Source organism: Tachyglossus aculeatus, chromosome 7 (genome assembly GCF_015852505.1).
Source record: "Tachyglossus aculeatus isolate mTacAcu1 chromosome 7, mTacAcu1.pri, whole genome shotgun sequence".
NCBI lineage: Eukaryota > Metazoa > Chordata > Mammalia > Monotremata > Tachyglossidae > Tachyglossus > Tachyglossus aculeatus.
In genome coordinates this window covers 45,599,125-45,622,075 of record NC_052072.1, presented here as the reverse complement: position 1 = coordinate 45,622,075, position 22,951 = coordinate 45,599,125, and the positions used below count along the sequence as shown (strand labels likewise).

Genomic DNA, 22,951 nt, shown 5'->3' with positions numbered 1-22,951 from the left:
GCGCTTAGAACAGCGCTTGGCACATAGTAAGCGCTTAACAAATGCCATCATTGTTATTTATGATTCCGGCCGTGGAGGGGAGGTGCTGGGGAACTACAACTCCCAGAGGTCCCCGCGGCTCCGCGCAGGCGCACGAGGGAGGGGGGTCCTTCGGGCTCGGCGCTCTCGGGCGGAGCCTCCTGATTGGCCGACGCCCACCGAGGCCGGGCTTCTGATTGGCCGGCGGGGATACGGCCAAGACTTCCGGAAGGGGGAGCGCAGCATCATGGCGGCGGAAGGGGGTTCGGGCCAGCAACAGCCGCAGGAGATGATGGAGGGTGAGTGGGCCACGACAGGCCGGGACAGGGAGGAAAGGCACATCATCCACATACCCACTTACCCACCCATCCAACCATCCACCCTGGAGGGCTCCCCGAGCTCTGGGTGAACAGCTGCTGCCACAGGACCAGTCCTGGCCAGGGCCCCTCAGGGGGGCAGGGATTGGATCCCAGAGGCCTCTCGGCTTCGGGGGGCCGTGAGCATCACCATGGTCGTCACCATGGTGATGATCATGGTGATCGTCGTGGTGATGATGATTGGGAGAAGCAGCGTGATGGTGCTGATCATTGGGATCATCATGATGATCATCATGGTGATGGTGATTTGGAGAAGCAGCGTGATGGGGGTGATCATGGGGATCATCATGATGATGATGGTGAGCATGATGGTCGTCATGGTGATGATGATTTGGAGAAGCAGCGTGATGGGGGTGACCGTGGGGATCATCATGATGATCATCGTGGTGATGGTGATTTGGAGAAGCAGCGTGATGGTGGGGATCATCATGATGATCATGGTGATGATGATGATCGTGAGCATGATGGTCGTCATGGTGATGATGATTTGGAGAAGCAGCGTGATGGGGGTGATCATGGTGATCATCATGGTGGTGATGATGATCGTGAGCATGATGATCGTCGTGGTGATAATTTGGAGAAGCAGCGTGATGGTGGTGATCATGGGGATCATCATGGTTATGATGATCGTGAGCATGATGATTGTCATGGTGATGGTGATCATCATGGTGATGATGATTTGGAGAAGCAGCGTGATGGTGGTGATCATGGTGATGATGATGATCATGAGCATGATGATCATCGTGGTGATGATGATCATCATGGTGATGATGATTTGGAGAAGCAGCATGATCATGGTGATCATCATGATGATCATCATGGTGATGATGATTTGGAGAAGCAGCGTGATGGTGGTGATCATCATGGTGATGATGATGATCGTGAGCATGATGGTCATCATGGTGATGGTGATTTGGAGAAGCAGCGTGATGGTGGTGATCATGGGGATCATCATCGTGATCATCATGGTGATGATGATGATGATCGTGAGCATGATGATCATCATGGTGATGATTTGGAGAAGCAGCGTGATGGTGGTGATCATGGGGATCATCTTGATGATCATCATGGTGATGATGATCATGAGCATGATGATCATCGTGGTGATGGTGATCATCATGGTGATGATGATTTGGAGAAGCAGCGTGATGATGATGGTATGTGCTAAGCGCTTATTATGTGCCAAGCACTGTTGGCACTAAGCGCCTGGGGAGATTCAAGGTAATTAGGTGGTCCCCCATGGGGCTCACCATCTTCATCCCCATTTTACAGAAGAGGGAACTGAGGCCCAGAGAAGTCAAGCGACTTGCCCGAAGTCACCCAGCTGATCAGTGAGGGGGCCAGGATTGGAACCCACGACCTCTGTCTCGCAAGTCTGAGCTCTTTCCACTAAGCCACGGCCATCACCGCCTTTGCTCCGGCTGGGTGGCCCCGGGCCCAGCAGGCATCAGCAGGAAAATGCCATTTATTAAGCGCCTATTAGGTGCCAAGTACCGGTCAAACCCCTGGGGGAGATACAAGGTGATCAGGTTGTCCCACGTGGGGCTTGCAGTCTCAACCCTCCATTTTCCAGACATTAATAATGCTAATAATGGCATTTGTTAAGCGCTTACTATGTACCAAGCCCTGTTCTAAGCACTGGGGTAGATACAAGGTGATCAGTTTGTCCCGTGTGGGGCTCGCCGTCTCAACCCCCCCATTTTCCAGGTAATAATAATAATAATAATAATGGCATTTGTTAAGTGCTTACTATGTGCCAAACACTGGTCGAAGTGCTGGGGTAGATACAAGGTGATCTGGTTGTCCCACGTGGGGCTGGCGGTCTCAACCCCCATTTTCCAGATAATAATAATAATAATAATGGCATTTGTTAAGCACTTACTATGTGCCAATTACCGTTCTAAGCTCTGGGGTTGATACAAGTTACCTTGTTGTCCCATGTGGGGCTCACAGTCGTAATCCCCATTTTACAGATGAAGCAGCCGAGGCACAGAGAAGTTAAGCAGCTTGCCCAAGGTCTCACAGCAGACAAGAGGCAGAGGAGGGATTCGAACCCCCATCCTTTGACTCTCAAGCCCGGGCTCTTGCCACTAAGCCACGCTGCTTAGGGTTGAGTCTGTTCCAGTCGTTTTGGATGCTTCAGGATAAGCTTTCTGAAAAATGAAGTCTTGAGGAAAAATTTGAAAAGAAAGTCAGAATTATCACAGTTTTACGAAAAAAATCTGTCACCCCCAGAACATCCTGATCTGGATTTTTATTCAAATTCGTACTTTGCCATGTCTTATTTGTCAAAAGACCTGGTTTCTTCAGGCACACATTTTTGAGGAACTACCTTTGGCAGCCTTCTTTTCAAAGTTCAGATTTTAGTGCTGTATGTTTGTTTTTAGCACTCGTGTAATTTTTTTTTCCCTCGGCATCCTTGTCATTTACATATCTTTTAATCCAGTTGACAGGCGAATTGAGTCGGAAGAGTCAGGAGATGAAGAGGGGAAGAAGCATGGAGCTGGCTTAGTAGCAGACCTCAGTCAACAGAGTCTGAAAGATGAACAAAATGGAGAAAACCCAGCAGGTATCATCAAAATAAACGTTTATAAATTCATTGAGGGAAAGTGGACGTGCATGGGTGTGTAATGGATTTCCTGTTAGTGTAGTTGAATTCATGTTCTATATTGCCATCCTCTTTGATTTGTTATTTGATTAACTTTTAAAGCAAAGTACCTGCAACGTGTCTGTTTTTAGATGCTTAAAATCTGGCTTTAAACATTTTTATGGAATCCCTTGTAACGGGTCACTGAATTCCCCCCCCCCCACCCCACATTATCCTTTTGACTTGCCTCTTTAAGATGCTAATTTGCTTGCAACATTTTTGAACTTCCTGATCCAGCATGATTGACAAGAATGAAATGAAATGATTTAAACATTTTTATGGAATCCCTTGTAACGGGCCACTGAATTGCCCCTGCCCCCACCACAAAATTATCCTTTTGACTTGCCTGTTTAAGATGCTAATTTGTTTGCAACATTGTTGAACTTCCCGATCCAGCATGATTGACTAGAATGAAATGAAATAATTTAAACGTTTTTATGGGATCCCTTCTAACGAGCCACTGAATTGTCCCCCCACCACCACCACCAAATTATCCTTTTGACTTGCCTCTTTAAGATGCTAATTTGTTTGCAACATTGTTGAACTTCCCGATCCAGCATGATTGACTAGAATGAAATGAAATGATTTAAACATTTTTATGGAATCCCTTGTAACGAGCCACTGAATTGTCCCCCCACCACCACCACGAAATTATCCTTTTGACTTGCCTCTTTAAGATGCTAATTTGCTTGCAACATTTTTGAACTTCCTGATCCAGCATGATTGACAAGAATGAAATGAAATGATTTAAACATTTTTATGGAATCCCTTGTAACGGGCCACTGAATTGCCCCCCACCACAAAATTATCCTTTTGACTTGCCTCTTTAAGATGCTAATTTGCTTGCAACATTGTTGAACTTCCTGATCCAGCATGATTGACTAGAATTAAATGAAATGATTTTTTTTTCCGGAACTCTAAAGGGCCAACATCTATAGTGGCAGAGTTTTGTCCCAAGGAACCATGCATTTTGTAATCAATCAGTTCTATTTATTGAGCACTTAGTGTGTGCAGAGCTCTGCGCTCAGCACTTGGAAGAGTACAATATAAAAGAGTTGCAGACATGTTCCACACCCACAAGGAGTTTACAGTCTAAAGGAGTCAGACATTACAATAAATTATGGCTACGTCCATAAGTTCTCTAGGGTTGAAGGTGGGGTCAACATAGGGTGCAAATCCAAGAACAAGGGTGATGCCAAAGGGAGAGGGAATTGGGGGAGTGAGGGGTTAGTCAGGGAAGGCCTCTTGGAAGAGACGTGATTTTAATAAGGCTTTGAAGGTGGGCAGAGCGATCGTATGTACGACAAAGAGGAGGACGGCATTTCAGGCCAGAATCAGAAGGTGAGCGAGGCATCGGCGGTGAGATAGACGAGATTGTGTACAGCGAGCAGGCCAGTGTTAGAGGCAATTTGTACTTTTGAAGCGCTTAGTAGAGTGTTCTGCACACAGTAAGCGCTCAATAAATACGATTGAATGAATGAATGAATGAGTGAAGTGAGCCTGCTGGTTGTAGTAAGACATCGAAGAAGTAAGATAGGATGGGGCAAGTGATTGTGTGCTTTAAAGCCAATAGTTAGGAGTATCTGTTTGAAGGGAAGGTGGGATGGGCAACCACTGAAGCTTCTTGAGGATTGAGGAAACATGGACTGAACGGTGGGGTTCTTTGAGAAAAATGATCCGGGAGACAGTGTGGGGAGAGACAGGAGGCGGGAAGATCAGCAAGGGGGCCGATGCGGTAATCAAGGCTGGTTAGTAGAAGTGATGGGTAGCAGCAGTTTGGATGGAGAGGAAAAGGCAGATTTTAACAGTGTGGTGAAGGTAGAACCGATAGGATTTGGTGACAGATTGATTATGTGGGTTGAAAGAGAGAGATGAGTCAAGGATAATTCCAAGGTACAGGCTTGTGAGGCAGGGAAGATGTTTGCGCTGCCTACAGCAATGGGAAAGTCAGGGGGAGGGCAGAGATTGGGTGGGAAGATGAGTAGTTCTGTTTGGGACATTTTAAGTGTTCACGGAACATCGAAGTAATCGATCTATGGTATTTATCTATCGCTAACTGTGTGCAGAGCGCTCTACTAAGCCCTAGGGAGAGTACACTACAACGGAGTTGGTAGACAAATTCCCTGACATGACGAGTTCACAGTGTAGAGGGGGAGGGATGTCCCGAAGGCAGGAGGAAATACGAGACTGCAGAGAAGGAAAAACGATCAGGCCTGGAGATTAAGATTTGGGGACCATCTGCATAGAGGATGGTAGTTGGAAGCCATGGGAGCGAAAGAGTTCTCCAAGGGAGAGGGTGTAGATAGAGAATAGAAAGGGACACAGAACTGAGAATAAAGGGCGGGAGGCAGAGGAGGAGCCCGCAAAAGAGCCTGTGAATGAGCGACCCGAGAGATAGGAGGAGAACCAATAGAGGACAGTGGCAGTGAAGCCGAGGTTGGATAATATTTCCAGGAGAAGGGGGTCCTCAACAGTGTCAAAGGCAACTGAAAGGCCCAGGAAGATTAGGATGGAGTAGAGGCCGTTGGATTTGGCAAGAGGGAGATCATTGGTGACCTTTGAGCGGGCAGTTTCTATAGCGCGGAAGGGGCAGAAGCCAGATTGGAGGGGGTCGAAGAGAGAATCGGAGGAGGTTTCATTCATTCATTCATTCATTCAATCGTATTTATTGAGCGCTTACTGTGTGCAGAGCACTGTACTAAGTACAAGTTGGCAACATATAGAGACGGTCCCTACCCAACAGCGGGCTCAAAGGCTAGAAGGGGGAGACAGACAACAAAACAAAACATATTAACAAAATAAAATAAATAGAATAAATATGTACAAGTAAAATAAATAGAGTTCATTCATTCATTCAGCATTTCAGAGAGTACATTACCGGATCAGTGTGTTCCCTTTTTCAATCGAGTGGGTTAAAGGTCCTGTTTGGGAGCCAAGAATACTTCTTCAGGAAACTTTTAATGATGAAAACATATTCTCGTATCTGGGTTGCCTTAGTTCAAAAAAAGATGGGTTAGAAAAGGAGAATTTCCAACCGCTGGTTTGGGGGTTGATTTTTTCGTAAATTATCCTCATCACCCAGAATAGACTGGTAGCTCTAGCAAACCAATTTTAATACAGGGGATGATTAAAAAACCATACTAATTCATTTTGAAACTTATGCGGTAAGAATTTGTGTGTCAAGTGATGTATGGTGATGGCATGCAAGCTTTTATTAATGCCCTTTACGTGGGAAAAAGCTTAATAATTCACGGCTTCGCCCGTAAGGAGGAAAATGACTTTCTCAGATGAGTGGATTAAAGGATTTAACTTCTTGATGCAGGTAGGCATTTCTGGTTCTGATACTTTCAAAAACCTGATCTTTTCCGTTCTTCCATTTAAAATGAGTTTCAAATGCCATCAAACACATTAGTTCAAGAGGGGAGTTTTCTTAATAGCACTGAAGCTCTCTTCTCCAAGTTTCTGTACACAGTAAGCACTTAATAAATACTCAGCGCTAAGAACAGTGCATTGCACATCAACTGCAGCTCTCTTCTCCACGTTTCTGTACACAATAAGCACTTAATAAATACTAAGCGCTAAGAACAGTGCATTGCACTTAGTAAACACTTAATAAATGCCATCCTTATTATTATTATCATTACTATTACTTCTTTTACTACAGGAAAATACCTCTACTGCTCATGTAGCTTATTTGACTTGCATGTACTTAAGAGACAGATATAGAGTATTGGATTTCATAGACTGAATGCTGTGGTCACTGTTGAGACCACCGCTACAGCATTTGAAAATTAGGTAGATAATGATAAATGGTTCTTTCGAAGCTCGAGAAGCAGCGTGGCTCAGTGGAAAGAGCCCGGGCTTTGGAGTCCGAGGTCATGGGTTCAAATCCCGGCTCTGCCAACGGTCAGCCGTGTGACTTTGGGCAAGTCGCTTCGCTTCTCTGTGCCTCAGTTCCCTCCTCTGTAAAATGGGGATGAAAACTGTGAGCCCCCCATGGGCCAACCTGATCACCTTGTAACCTCCCCAGCGCTTAGAACAGTGCATTGCACATAGTAAGCACTTAACAAATACCATCATCATCCCAGACAATGACCGTGCGAGCATCGGTCCCAATCATAAAAAATTGGGTGGGGGCAAGAACCCGTGCGAAGGAATGGAACATTCACGAGAAGCAGCGTGGCTCAGTGGAAAAGAGCCCGGGCTTTGGAGTCAGAGGTCATGGGTTCAAATCCCGGCTCCACCACTTGTCAGCTGTGTGACTTTGGGCAAGTCACTTAACTTCTCTGTGCCGCAGTTCCCTCATCTGTAAAATGGGGATGAAGACTGTGAGCCCCACGTGGGACAACCTCATCACCTTGTATCCCCCCAGCGCTTAGAACAGTGCTTTGCACATAGTAAGGGCTTAATAAATGCCATCAAAAAAAACAAAACAAAACCATAGTGCAGTTGATTTGTCACCGAGCCACTCGCTTTCTCTCGTCCCTAATGATAATCGTGGTATTCTTTAAGTGCCTACTAAGTGCTAAGCACCGCCCTAAGCAGTGGGGTGGGTGCAAGATAATCAGGTCTCACGTAGGGCCCCTGTTAGTAGGAGGGAGCCAAGGAATTGAATTCGCATTTTGCAGTTGAGAGGACTGAAGCACGGAGAAACGAAGCGACTTGGCCAGAGGCACAGAGCAGGGAAGTGGCGGAAGCCGGGACTCGAACCCAGGTCTTCTGACCCCCCGGCACGTGCTCTTTCCACGAGGCCACGCTGCTTCCCTGCCAGTCCCGTTGGGGCACAGAGGACAGCAAGCGAGGAGGCAGGTAGGGGTGCATAATAATAATAATAATAATAATGGCATTTGTTAAGCGCTTGCTATGTGCAGAGCACTGTTCTAAGCGCTGGGGGTGGATACAAGGTGATCAAGTTGTCCCACATGGGGCTCACAGTCTTAATCCCCATTTTACAGATGAGGTAGCTGAGGCTCAGAGAAGTTAAGTGACTTGCCCAAGGTCACACAGCAGCCATGTGGCGGAGCTGGGATTCGAACCCATGACCTCTGACTCCAAAGCCCGTGCTCTTCTCCACTGAGCCAGGCTGCTCCTCTAATATTGCCAAGGGCATGCCATGGGAAGCAGCATAATAATAATAATAATGATGGCATTTATTAAGCGCTTACTATGTGCAAAGCACTGTTCTAAGCACTGGGCTAGTGGATAGAGCACGGGCTTGGGAGATAGAAGGAGCTGGTTTCTAATCCCAGCTCCGCCACTTGTCTGCCGTATGACCTTGGGCAAGTCACGTCATTTCTCTGCACCTCAGTGACCTCATCTGTAAAATGGGGATTAAGACTGTGAGCCCCACGTGGGACAGGGACTGTGTCCAACCTGATTAGCATGTGGTGACCACACCAAACTTATTGGGTGGCTGTAACTTCAGGAAAAAAAAAATTTTCCAAAACGGGAAAGAAAAGGGGAATTGGAAGGTGGCTGTTGACATCCCACCAGAAACGTGGTGAAGTTGTTTATCTGACTTGTAGAGAAATTGAGGAGCGACTTGTTCGAAGCCCATAAAATCTTTCTTAATGCCAAGTCTAAAAATAAATTAAAAAATGGCCTAGGCCAAACTTTCTAGTCTTCAGACTGAGATTTTTTTTGCGTGTTTTCTGGTGGGTCGAGAGAGAATGAAAAGAAAAATAAAATGCACTTACAGGATATGGAGCTTTGTCACTCGTAAAGTTTTGTCCTGTTAACCTTTTCAGTCAATTAAAAGTACTATGTATATATGTATGTTTGTACATATTTATTACTCTATTTATTTATTTTACTTGTACATATCTATCCTATTTATTTTATTTTGTTAGTATGTTTGGTTTTGTTCTCTGTCTCCCCCTTTTAGACTGTGAGCCCACTGTTGGGTAGGGACTGTCTCTATATGTTGCCAATTTGTACTTCCCAAGCGCTTAGTACAGTGCTCTGCACACAGTAAGCGCTCAATAAATACGATTGATGATGATGATGATGATGATTAAGTACTTAACCTACTGCTTTTAGTGTAACTGTCCTTGTCTTTTGTGTGGTGTATTTTGATGTTTCATCTCTCCTTACATGTCTGTGGCCTGTACCCTCTTCCTGCCTTATATTCTTTGATTGCGAACCTCTCGAGGGCCGAGAACGCTACCTAACTCTCACCTGTGTATTCTTTCCCAGCGCTTAGGTTAGTGCTGTGAACATAGCGTGCGCTTAATATGTACTCTTACTGGTCTGTGTGAAGCACTGTAGTAAGTACTGGGAAGAACACATGGGTGGCTTCAGACACATGAGGCTCATGAAGCTGTAAATCAAACTGACAGATAATAATAATAATAATGTTGGCATCTGTTAAGCGCTTACCATGTGCAAAGCACTGTATAATACACGTCCAGCGTATAGGCGATGGGGAGGCAGTGTGGCCTGGTGGAAAGAGAAAGCCTGGAAATCAGGGGACCTGGGTTCGTATCCCAGCTTCGCCACCTCTCTGCTTTAGTCATCACCTCCACCCAGCCCCACAGCACTTATGTAGTTATCCAATTTATTTATTTCTATTCTTGCCTGCCTCTCTTTCTCTAGACTAGAAGCTCGATGTGGGCAAGGAACGTGTCTGTTACATTCTTGTACTCTCCCAAGCGCCTAGCACAGTGTGCTCTGCACCACAGTGTGTGTTCAGTAAATAGGATTGACTGACTTCCTTTCTCTGTGCCTCAGTTTCCACATGAGCAAACTAGGGATGAAATACCTGTTCTTCCTTCCCCTTAGATTGTGAACTCCATGTGGGACAGGGACTGTGTCTGACCTGGCTATTTCGTAGCTACCCCAGAACTTAGAAGAGTGCCTGGCATGTAGTAAGCCCTTGAATGAGGTGAGAAGCAGCGTGGCTCAGTGGAAAAGAGCCCGGGCTTTGGAGTCAGAGGTCATGGGTTCAAATCCCGGCTCCGCCAATTGTCAGCTGTGTGACTTTGGGCTAAGTCACTTCACTTTTAGACTGTGAGCCCACTGTTGGGTAGGGACTGTCTCTATATGTTGCCAACTTGTACTTCCCAAGCGCTTAGTACAGTGCCCTGCACACAGTAAGCGCTCAATAAATACGATTGATTGATTGATTGATTGATTCACTTCTCCGGGCCTCAGTTCCCTCATCTGGAAAATGGGGATTAAGACTGTGAGCCCCCCGTGGGACAACTTGATCACCTTGTAACCTCCCCAGCCCTTAGGACAGTGCTTTGCACATAGTAAGCGCTTAATAAATGCCATTATTATTAAATACCACAACTATTATTATTATCGTTATTATTACTGCTACTATTGAAATGTTGGCTGTGTAGTGCTCTGAGCTCTAATCGTTATTCTATCACTTGAGATGCTCTGCATTCTTGAATAAACTCTCCTTTCACTATTTCTTTCTCGTGTGAGTTATTTGCAAAGCATTTCAAACAGCTTGGAAAGCATTCTGTCCTATAGAAATACCAAATAGATCAATCAGTGGACTATATTGAGCGCTTTGTGTGTGCAGAATACTGTACTAAGCGCTTGGGAGAGAACAGTACAACAGATTCCCTGCCCACAGGGAGCTTACAGTCTAGAGGGAGAAAATGTTGAGGGTGGGGAGAATATCAGGAGCTTGGTTTTGCGTAGACAACATGGGGTCGCATCATGGAGGACTCTCAATTTTGGGGTTTTACGTTAAGCAGTGCTAGGGATAATCAAGTGGCAGCTCCTGTTATTTCAACTGAGTCCTTTCAGGGGTGCAAGCCAAACCAGAAATTTGAAAATAAACTGGTAATAATAATAATAGTCGTGGTATTTGTTAAGCGCTTTCTGTGTGCCAGGTGCTATACTAAACACCGGGATGGATACAAGCAAATCGGTGTGGACATAGTCCTTGTCCCAAGTGGGGCTCACATTCTCAGTCCCCATTCTACAGATGAGGTAAGTGAGGCACAGAGAAATGAAATGAGTAGCCCAAGGTCACACAGCAAACAAATGGCAGAGCCAGGATCGGAACCCAGGACCTTCTGATTCCCAGGCCCGTGCTCTATCCACTGTGCCATGCTGCTCCTACTGTGGGGTTCGCCTGCTTCATAAAATCCGAATGTGTTTCCAGAAATATACTTTCCTAGATCCGTATTTCTAAATATACACTTTCCCAAGCGGGAAAGCTCTGTAAATCATTCAGCAGGTCGTTTGGTCACATCTGTTAAACTGCGTCTCATTTGGCTTCGTTCTGTGCCATGGGGAAACGCTGGTGAATGTCGGGATGTTTTCCAAAGTAATAGAAGGCGGGACCTAGAACATCTAATAAGCTCAACATGGTTCACAATGGAGTTTTCCTTGGGACTGTAGAATCGGGCTGCTGTGTTAATCTGTCAGAAGCCACATTTTCTGGAGAGAGTTACCCTTACCTTTGTGGGGTGGAGAATTCAGGGAAGCTGATGAAAATATCCCCTGTCAGGGTCGCACCTGGAGAGTTTCCAGTCCTCAACCAGTCTCGACTACGGGAGGTTCACAATGGAGTTTTCCTTGGGAGCGTAGAATCGGGCTCCTGTGTTATCTGTCAGTTAGAAGCCACATTTTCTGGAGAGAGTTACCCTTACCTTTGTGGGGTGGAGAATTCAGGGAAGCTGATGAAAATATCCCCTGTCAGGGTCGCGCCTGGAGAGTTTCCAGTCCTCAACCAGTCTCGACTACGGGAGGGTCACAATGGAGTTTTCCTTGGGAGTGTAGAATTGGGCTCCTGTGTTAATCAGTTATAAACCACATTTTCTGGAGAGAGTTACCCTTACCTTTGTGGGGTGGAGACTTCAGGGAGGCTGATGAAAATATCCCCTCTCAGGGTCGCACCAGGAGAGTTTCCAGTCCTCAACCAGTCTCGACTACGGGAGGGTCACAATGGAGTTTTCCTTGGGAGCGTAGAATCGGGCTCCTGTGTTAATCTGTCAGTTAGAAGCCACATTTTCTGGAGAGAGTTACCCTTACCTTTGTGGGGTGGAGCATTCAGGGAGGCTGATGAAAATATCCCCTCTCAGGGTCGCACCTGGAGAGTTTCCAGTCCTCTACAGAGGCATATCCATTCCATTCCTAGCTTGGGAAGTGGAAAGTGAGTGAAAGGCAATCTGCTACAAGCCAAAGCTCACCTGTGCTGGGCAGTGGCGGCATGGGAGAGAGTCGAGGGCAGAGACTCCAGGTTACTACGCGGAAGGCGGCGATGGGAAACCACTTCCATATTTTGACCAAGAAAACTCTATGGATCCACTACCAGAACGATTGCAGGTGGAGGTGGCGCGTTCTGGGACAGATGTGTCCTTGGAGTCGCTGTGGGTCCGCGACAACTCTGTAGCATAAGACGAGATAAAACAAGATGGAAATATGGGGATGGTTCATTTACTCTATCATATTTATCGAGTGCTGACTGTGTGCAAAGCAATATAGTAAACACTTGGGAGAGTACGATATAACAACAGACAGACACATTCCCTGCCCACAGTGAGTTTACAGTGTAGGGGGGGGAGACAGACATTGATATAAATAACTGATTAACTGGTGATTTCTGGGAAGATCAGCCAATCAGTAGTATTTATTTTTCAAGAGGCCTTCCCCAGTTAATTTCTAATCATTCCACTTTATATCCCCCAACTCCCACGTCAACCCTTAGGGAGTCACAACCCCATTGGCATTTATTCACTCTAATTTCCTCACATCTGTAATTTACTTGAATATCTGTTCCCCTCATTAGATTATACAGTCCTAGAGAGCAGAGGTCATGTGTGCTAATTCTGTCTCATTCTCCCAAGAGTATAGTGCTGTGCTGTTCACACAGGTGCTCAACAATTACTACTGATAGATTTGTATTGAGTGCCCACCATGGGCAAAAAGTTAAGGCTGATTCCTATTCTGTTCCTGATTTATATATCCAGATACGCAAAGAAAGTTCATGCTAAAATGTGTAGAGTTCAGCAGTATCAAATCTCCCTATCCTCTTTCCCTTGTCTAGTTAATTAACCTCCTGTTATCAAAAGAATACTTTCTGGGTTTGGGGGTTTTTATATATATATATATGTATATATATATGAACATTATCGCCTTGTTACAGGAGAACGAGAACAGCCAGTGGACATGGAAACCATTAGTCTGGATGGAGAAGCTGAGGTAATGCTAGCCTATCCATGCCCTTCCCTGGAAGACAGAGAAGTGGCTAGCTGTCTTAGTTAATGGAGAATCACCTAGTCTTAAATAAGTGGACTATATCTTGTTGAAAAGTCCAAATGAATGCATGATATCACTGAAAATTGTGGGCCAGAAATTAACTCAGAGTTGTTGGGTTGTCTTGCACTCCGCCACTAATTGAAATCTCATTTTTCTCTTTAACCCGCTGGAATTTTAAAATAAGCGCAAAGGCGTTTAAATCTGAGATTCTTGAGTTAGACAGTTGGATTAATATTAAGCATTACCTTTGGCTCAAAATATCTTTTGGTGCCCCTGAACTTTTCGAAAAATTGTTCAGAGCAGTAATTGGGGAAGGCTATAAGAGTCCCTAATTGGTACAGTTTTGAATTTGAGGGAAAATGAAATGTATAGCTTCCCTCTATGAAATACTCCAGCCAGAATTAGGCAGTCTTGCTTGAGTAAAATACTCCTTCAACTTTGAGTGGCGTGCTCAAGGGATTTGAGACTAAAAAAACAGTTCTTTGTAACAACCTCAATTTGAGTGTCAAGTTTACGGCGGCCCATTTGAAGCGAACAGAACAAACTGTTCTACGGCTGATGGAATAAGAACATTTCACTGTAGATCTCAAGCCCCAACTCCCTCCACCCAGCAGCCTTGTACCCATCGAGATGCAGGAGGCTGCTGAGAGAAGGCGATGGCCTTTTTAACTGCCATCCACTCCGAGGGCCTGTAATCTTCCAGGCATGGGCGAGAAAAGCCCTTTAAAATGAATCTCCGAGCCCAAGTTTCTTTGAAACCAAGCTAGGGTTTTTTTTATTATTATTATTGTTATCATTCCTTTCAGGATGTTGATCTAAATCATTACCGAATCGGAAAGATCGAGGGGTTTGAAGTGCTGAAGAAAGTAAAGGTGAGATGGGGGTGAGTGGGGCATTTAGAACAAGAGCGTACTTTGTCACACTCCTCTTCTAGACCCTACCACGTGAAGCTGGCTGTGTCGCATACACTTGCATTTCACCATCAGAAGCAGGTTCTTTTAGCTTGGGCAAGCAAAACGCCTGCCACAAGTTAAAGTAAAAACAAACTCTTACAGACATTTAGGTCATCATCATCATCAATCATATTTATTGAGCGCTTACTGTGTGCAGAGCAGTGTACTAAGCGCTTGGGAAGTACAAGTTGGCAACATATAGAGACAGTCCCTACCCAACAGTGGGCTCACAGTCTAAAAAGTGTATTCTTCAAACTCCAGCCCGTAGGGGATTCTTTCTGTGATAGGGAATGTGGGATTCTTCCTTTGATTTCAAGGGCAGGGATTGTGACTGCTCACCGTACTGTACTCTCCCATGCCTCGAGTACAGTGTTCTGCACAAAATAAATGCTCCGTGAGCACTAGTGATGACGGATTGATGACAGGACGCCACAGCCGTCCATCCTGTTCTCCCTCCTACTTAGACCGTGAACCTCCTGTGGGACAGGGACTGTATCCAGACTGATAATCTGGATCCACCCCAGTCCTTAGTACAGTGCTCGGCACATAGTAAGCGCCTAACAAATACCACAGTTATTACCCACCCACCAGGAGCAGTCGGCCTGTCCTTCACGAGGCAGGTTTGCCCCCAGGTTAGCGTACCTTGGCTGCAGCCTCTCCCCTGTTCCGGAAGGCGTCTTCAACACCAGTTTGTTGCGTTCACTCCCCACTGCTTCTCAGAGCCTCTTTCCACTTTCCTTGAATGAAGGCGGAGACTCTTTGGCGCCAAAGCAACGTGGCCTCTGTTTGGGAGGCAGAAAGGCCTGGGTTCTAGTCCTGGCTCTGCCACCTGTCTGCTGTGTGACCTTGGGCAAGTCACTTAGCTTCTCTGACCTCAGTAACCTCATCTCTAAAACGGGGATTAAGACTGAGAGCCGCACATGGGACGTGGACTGTGTCTGACCCGATTGCCCTGTATAATAATAATAATAATAATGGCATTTGTTAAGCGCTTACTATGTGCAAAGCACTGTTCTAAGCGCTGGGGGGGGAATACAATGTGATCAAGGTGTCCCACGTGGGGCTCACAGTCTTAATCCCCATTTTTACAGATGAGGTAACTGAGGCTCAGAGAAGTTAAGTGCTTGCCCAAGGTCACACAGCAGACTTGTGGTGGAGTCAGGATTCGAACCCATGACCTCTGACTCCAAAGCCCGTGCTCTTTCCACTGAGCCACACTATCTACCCCAGCGCTTAGGACAGTGCCCAGCACATAGTAAGCGCTTAATACCTTTTTTTTTTATTGTGGAAGCAGCGTGGCTCAGTGGAAAGAGCCCGGGCTTTGGATTCAGAGGTCATGGGTTCAAATCCCAGCTCTGCCACTTGTCAGCTGGGTGACTTTGGGCAAGTCACTTAACTTCCCTGGGCCTCAGTTCCCTCATCTGTAAAATGGGGATTAAGACTGTGAGCCCCCCGTGAGACAATCTGATCACCTTGTAAACTCCCCAGCGCTTAGAACAGTGCTTTGCACATAGTAAGCACTTAATAAGTACCATCATCATTATTATTATTATTATTCTCTGGGCCTCAGTTCCCTCATCTGTAAAATGGGGATTAAGACTGTGAGCCCCCCGTGGGGCAACCTGATCACCTTGTAAACTCCCCAGCGCTTAGAACAGTGCTTTGCACATAGTAAGCGCTTAATAAGTGCCATCATTATCATTATTATTATTATTATTCTCTGGGCTTCAGTTCCCTCATCTGTAAAATGGGGATTAAGACTGTGAGCCCCCCATGGGACAACCTGATCACCTTGTAAACTCCCCAGCGCTTAGAACAGTGCTTTGCTTAATAAATGCGCTTAATAAATGCCATCATTATTATAAAAAGAGAAAGCACGGCACACCATAGTGCTGGCACAAATGGTGTCATCCTGCCGCTCACCCTTTCACTCAATCATTTGTGTTCCTCTCACCTCTGTCAATTTTCTTGTTCCCCTCCCCCAGACCCTGTGTCTCCGTCAGAACTTAATTAAATGTATTGAGAACTTGGAACAGCTACAGAGCCTTCGAGAGCTGGATCTGTACGACAACCAAATCAAGAAGATTGAGAACTTAGAGGCGCTGACAGAGCTGGAGTGAGTCATGAGAAAGGAGGGAAGTCCTGGGATTGGGCTGGGAAAATCAGCTAACCTTTCCGGAGAACTGCCCCGTAAAAAATGACGCACGTTTAGGGCGAGCCACCCTCCCGTGTCCCTAAATCACCAAACCTTTCCCGCCGAGGCCTCCTCGGGGACAAGCCGGGGTTTGTCTGCATTCCTGGACTAGTCTTATTCTTCTAGAAAGTATTAACCAAATATCACTCCGATAAGAAAAGAGCAGGCTGGTCGTGGAGACCCGGCTGTCGTGAGCGGCAGGCTGCATAGCCGGCCTGTTTCATCCTTTAAGAGGCTGAGAGGCAGAGCCCCCCCCATTGCAAGAATAGATTCTGATGTAAATTGGAAATGAAAAAGAAATGTTTAGTATTTACAAATTAGTATATCTGCCCGTTTTTGTGACACTTAGCACAAAGTTTAGTCTCTTCTAACCTCTAAAAAAATCAGCCCTGTTAGGCAGCAGCTTTGTGCTTGTCAATAAACTGTCATTCCCTCCTACACCTCCCATTTCCTTTGGCTTCTTTTCTTGCTGCTTCGAATTCAGGAAGTCTGTTTTCATGTTAAAAGAAAAAAAAAAAAGAAAATCTTCTTTTTTATGCCAGGATCCTAGACATTTCTTTTAACCTGCTGAGACACATTGAGGGCCTTGACCAGCTCAGCCAGCTGAAAAAACTCTTCCTGGTCAACAATAAAATCAACAAAATTGAAAACATAAGTAACCTCCAACAACTCCAGATGTTAGAACTGGGATCCAATCGAATCCGGGTAAGTACTGACTTTACGTGGCGGGACACATGAAGCCTCTCTTCTTACCTGATGGAAGCCTTTAAAGGGCACTGAGGACAGTCTTTTGGAGAGGTGTAGCATTGCCTATTTAAAGAAAAACTGGTAAAAGTGCAGTGAAAGAGACGTGTTAGAGGAGAAATACATTCCCCCAAAATTAAGGCTTTTATTTCTACTCCATTTTGAGTCTCAGTAAGTCCACTCCAACTGGTAAATTGAATTTCTTGGAAAAATAAGGGCTGCTTTCACCAGACTAAGGAAACACCCAACAAAAACAGAAGTGTTTGTGTCTGTATTTTTTATTTATTGGTATTTTGAGAGTACAAGCTGAGGGCAGGACTCATGTAATTTATATTTTCAATTGCCTGCCCTGCACCTTGACTACTCTTAAGTGATTTCCTGATAGAGAATCCAGAAAGTTCCTTTTCTTTTTTTTTTTTTGAAAAACAGTGTTAATCTTGTGTAAGTAGACCTACTGTTCAGTGGTAGGAAAACTGAGACCCACAAAACTGGGTACAGCAAGATGAAGTTAGCGCCTTCCTCTGAAGCATCCCAGAACTCAGCTCCCCTGAAGAGTGGGCTTGAAGGGGAGCCAGAGTCTGTCCACGACCCATCAGTCAATCAATCTTGTGTACGGATACTTACATAAGTGCTGGCGGGGTGGAGGGAGGAACCAAAGTGACCAATGTGGTCAGCAGTTTTATGGTTCCACAATGTTCTCCAGGGCTATAAATCTCACCAATAAAGTCAGCCCAGGGATCATCAAACCAAAGATAAAAAGGTCCCCACAAAGAAACAGAACCATCAACAGGATATCCACAGGCAGCAAGATCAGCTGCACTGATGCCTTCAATCTGGAGCCATTTAATAAGTACCAAGTTGCAATCAGGCTATGAAACCAACCGGCTGTTCCATCATTTATCATTTTATTTAAGGATTGCATCTTCTCTGAACCAGAACCTCCTGACAGAGTAGGGATAAATTATTCAAATTGCAGTGGAAAAAAAAAAACTAAAAATGAATCACGCTGATTTTTTTAGAAAACATTCAAATAATTCAATGACTCCTTTTCCCTCCACCCCTGACTGAATGTATACTTGAACTGAAATAGGTATTTGCTAATTAAAAATCGTATCTATCTCTTCACCTTCCTACTCCTGTTTTATTTTTTGTGATATCTGTTAAGTGCTTACTGTGGATCAAGCACTGTCCCAAGTGTGGGGAAATCAAACAAGTCAGACACATTCCCCGTCCCACACGGAGCTCACAGTCTTAACTTAGGAGAGAGAACAGGCCTCGAGTCCCCATTTTGCCGTTGAGGAAACAGAGGCATAAAGAAGTTGAGTGACTTGCCGGAGGCGACCCAACAGGTGACGGGCAGAGCTGGATTAGAACTCAGGTTCTCTGATTCCCAGGGCCGTGCTCTTTTCACTAGGCCACGCTGCTTCTCCTGTGCAACTTCGTTGTTTTCTCATGAAGTGACAACAGCAGCAGACTCACAGGTACTAAAAGTTATGTCTTCCACTGAGAGATTCTACCACCTTTGAAAACTAAGGGTAAAACTAAGGCTAAAGATTGTTAGCTCCTCTTCTTCTGTAGGCCTTAAAAATCCATCTAAATAACATAAGTTTCTTCACAGTATCCCTGCAGGAGGTAGCCAGGTATTTCCAACCTTGCAGAGGGCTGGCACATTGTGGAACAGTGGCAGCAATAGGACTAGACTTCAGAAGCTTCTCATTTCTACTTCAGTGCCATAAAAAAGGATCATGTTGTGTTGACTTTTCCGGTAACGGTCCCATAATTTTTAGTGTCCCTGGTAAGACCAAAATCTATACATTCCCATATGCGTTTCCTTTTATGGGGCAATTGAACTCTATTTTTGATCTGTATCTCTGGAATGCAGATGTCTTTAAGAGAACTATATAATTTAGGTAGTCACCCAAGATCAGTAGCACTTTGTGCCAGGAGAATAGTAAGTAGTATTCGTTTTGTACCTGTTTTTATATGGGTATACTCCCGGGCAGGGAGACCAGACTTGTAAAATACTTTTCTAGGTTGGTTACTATTTTATACAGTTGCACTGAAATGGAAACACATTGTGGGCTGGGAGGAATTTGCTATTTATTCAGCCCTTTCTGTAGCCATATTTGTTTTCAAAAGAAATATTAGGTTAAGAGGAAATGATTTTATTTCCCCGGAACCCAAAATTGCCCGAGTTACCAGGGTGTCTCCAGCCCGTACATGTCCACGAGATCATTTTTTCTGCTGCATTGCCAGAGCTAATATCAGGACCGAGGGGCTCGGCAGCGAGACTTGATATACTCAGTGTTCTTCCGATTCAGAGCAAAAACAGGGACATTTGCTAGGAAAGCAACTCAGCACTTGTCAACTTGTTAAAATCATTTCCGACCTCACTTTTATTCAAGTTTTCTGTAAAGAAGCTGTGCATTCCACTTCAGACAGCCTTACAACAAAAACACTTTGAAACCACATAATCCAAATATGTCTGAGCTCTAAGCCTGTGTAAAGTACTTGAAAGCAGGCAGACTGCAGAACGAGGAAAATAGTCATCAAGTATGCCTTGCATAGTGCTTCCTTTAATAGTGCTGCTTTGAAGTTTTTGAGGGAGAAGGGAGAGAAGAATGAGGTTTTAAATCAGACATCATTTTTCTAGACGCGTCGTAGAATCTCGTCAAGTGTTTCACCTCGAAGCCTTTTTTAACTGCTGTATTCAAACCCGTTTGACCGGATGCCCAGAATGTAAAATCCTCCCTTCCCTGACACCCTCCTCATCCATATAGAGCTACACCAAAACATCTAATGTGTTTTTGCTTCTTTACCAGGGCATGTCATCTTCTCTGACATTCTGGATGCACCATCAGAGATAAATTAATTAGATGGACTCTCTGAAGTGGATCTAGTTCACTCTTCAGTTGCCACCTTTCATTCGAGGGTTTGCTCAGCCACATTATTTAACGTATTCTGAAATGATTTAAAGACTGCTGTGGCCTAAGTGAAAAGAGCCCTGGATTGAATGCCAGATGACCTGGATTCTGTTCCCGGGTCTTCCGTTGACACCGTGACCTTCAGCAAGTTCCTTGAACTTTATCCGTCCCCGGAATTGTCCCCAAAATTGTCAGTAGTCATTCCAAAGTCCTAGACGTTCCGTAGAGCAAAATGTATGAACAATTAAGGGGATTGGACATTTCTCATTGTCTTTAGTTCTTGCTATTTCTTGGTAGTTTCAGGTTTCTGTTGAGTTCCAAACTATTCATAGTCGTAGCGTACTTATTAAGCGCTTACTGTGTGTCAAGCACTGTTCTAAGTGCTGGGATCGGCACATATTAATCAGGTGAGATACGGTCCCTGTCCCACGCGGGCGTCCGCAGCCTAAGTAGGAGGGAGAGCAGGCACTGAGGCCCCATTTTGCAGATGGGGAACCTGAGGCACAGAGAAGTCAAGTGACCTGCCAAGTTCACACAGCAGGCAACTGACCTGAGTAAGGATTAGAATCCAGGTCCTCTGACCCCCAAGCCCGTGCTCTTTCCATTTAGGTCATGCTGCACCTCTTATAACAGCAACCGCTAAATGGCTGAAAGCACCGAGCGTTAATAAACCTGCTTTGTTCCTTTTACAGGCAATTGAAAATATCGATACACTGGCTAACCTTGACAGTTTGTTCTTGGGAAAGAACAAAATCACCAAACTCCAGAACCTGGATGCCTTGACCAACCTGACAGTGCTCAGTATGCAGGTACTAATTCTATAATGAACTCCCCAGTCCACCCTGAACCCCTTCGAAGGAAATAACGTGGCCAGCGTAAGGCCCACGACTCATAAAGGCCTGATCTGGGCAAGAACCAACAAGGATTTTTCACCTCTGAAGAGTCTCAGCCAAACCATCAGTGATATTAATTGAGTTCCCGATTTTTTCAGAGCACTGCTCTTGGGAGATAGAACCGAAACAGTAAACATGATTCATCCCCTCCAGAAGCTCACAACCTAGCAGAGGAGGCGGGTGAATGTGAAGTTATGAGCCTAACTGCGGTGTCTGTGTGGAGGGGGCGGAGGGTGTCCCAGGGGATAGAGGCTCAAGAGGTGAAATCCAGGAAGGCCTCCTGGAGAAGATGGGATTGAGAGTGTGGGCCCCAGATGGGACAGGGACTCTGTCCAACCTGATTAACATATAGTAAGTGCTTACTTCTCAAGCACTTAGTACAGTGCTCTGCACACAGTAAGTGCTCAATAAATACGATTGAATGAATGAATGAATGAATAATGATGGTATTTGTTAAGTGCTTACTATGTGCAAAGCACTGTTCTAAGCGCTTGGGGGATACAAGGTGATCAGGTTGTCCCACGTGGGGCTCACAGTCTTAATCCCCATTTTACAGATGAGGTAACTGAGGCCCAGAGAAGTTAAGTGACTTGCCCAAAGTCATACAGCTGACAACTGGCGGAGCTGAGATTTGAACCCATGACCTCTGAGAGAGACCATTATTATTGTAATAATAACAATTTTTACATGGGAAGCAGCATGGCTCAGTGGAAAGAGCCCGGGCTTTGGAGTCAGCGGTCATGGGTTCAAATCCCGGCTCCGCCACTTGCCAGCTGTGTGACTTCGGGCAAGTCACGTCACTTCTCTGGGCCTCAGTTCCCTCATCTGGAAAATGGGGATGAAGACCGTGAGCCCCACATGGGACAACCTGATCACCTTGTAACCTCCCCAGAGCTTAGAACAGTGCTTTGCACATAGTAAGCGCCTAATAAATACCATCATCATCATTATTATTATTACTACTATAGTTCCTCCTTGTCTTCAAATGAAATTTCCGTTATTTGTGGGGTATTTTTTCTTTTTAGACTGTGAGCCCACTGTTGGGTAGGGACTGTCTCTATATGTTGCCAACTTGTACTTCCCAAGCGCTTAGTACAGTGCTCTGCACACAGTAAGTGCTCAATAAATACGATTGATTGATTGATTATGGCACTATTCAATTAAAGCCAACCAATTATTCTTCAATAGCAGGTGGAAAACCATTCGTCCTCCTCTGTCGGCAGTGTTAAACTCACCATCCAGCCACTGTGACAAAAGCTTCCGTATACTGACATAATAGGGGTCGGAATTCAACCCACATTCTTCCTGCATCTCTACTAGGGCTGATCCTCTGCTTTTCTTGTGATTTCAGAGTAACCGACTTACCAAGATCGAAGGCCTACAGAGTCTGGTGAACTTGCGTGAGTTATACCTCAGTCACAACGGCATAGAGGTCATCGAGGGACTGGAGAATAACGTAAGATTCTCAAGAGATCCTTAGAGATGGCTGTGTGGTGCTTGAATTGGAGTCGTAACACTATTTCTGTATAAAATACTTTCCTATTCTCCCTTAAAGATTCTTATTAGAAATATTGAATGTCTTGCAAAGTATACGGCTTTCCTCTCTGTTAGCAAGCACGTGTTTGTGGCCCGTGCTCTCTCTCTGTCACTGAATCCCTGTCGGTATGACTTTTAGATGGGTGAAATTTAAGTGGTCCCCCTGAGCAAAGACACAATTTGTAGCACATTTTAGCTGGTAATTAGGGAAGTGTTCGCAGCAAATGCGGCGAGATTCCTTTCCCAGAAGTTCACTCCCAAAATGCCCTTGAACTAGTCGTGAGGTTTCTTCTCTGGAGGTAACAAGTATAGTTAATCAAAGTCAGCCTGAACTCTAAGGCGAAAGTAGTATATCTTGCCCCGGAATTGATCTGCATTGTAAAACTTTTGAATTTCTAAAGTCCGTGAGAAGGTGAGTTGATGGTATGTAACTAGAGCGAG

The 22,951-nt window shown here is 45.2% G+C and overlaps 1 protein-coding gene across 1 annotated transcript in view; it reads left to right on the top strand.

Annotated features, from left to right (window-relative positions):
• Positions 1-251: 251 nt before the first annotated feature.
• PPP1R7 (protein phosphatase 1 regulatory subunit 7) overlaps positions 252-22,951 on the top strand; it is a 31,821-nt gene continuing 9,121 nt past the window's right edge. Inside the window, exons 1-8 of the mRNA XM_038749123.1 lie at positions 252-317; positions 2,842-2,964; positions 13,154-13,209; positions 14,073-14,138; positions 16,205-16,335; positions 16,956-17,118; positions 20,774-20,890; positions 22,326-22,430. Coding sequence (XP_038605051.1) covers positions 266-317; positions 2,842-2,964; positions 13,154-13,209; positions 14,073-14,138; positions 16,205-16,335; positions 16,956-17,118; positions 20,774-20,890; positions 22,326-22,430 — 813 coding nt within the window. The 5' untranslated portion in view covers positions 252-265. The remainder of the gene's footprint in view (positions 318-2,841; positions 2,965-13,153; positions 13,210-14,072; positions 14,139-16,204; positions 16,336-16,955; positions 17,119-20,773; positions 20,891-22,325; positions 22,431-22,951) is intronic.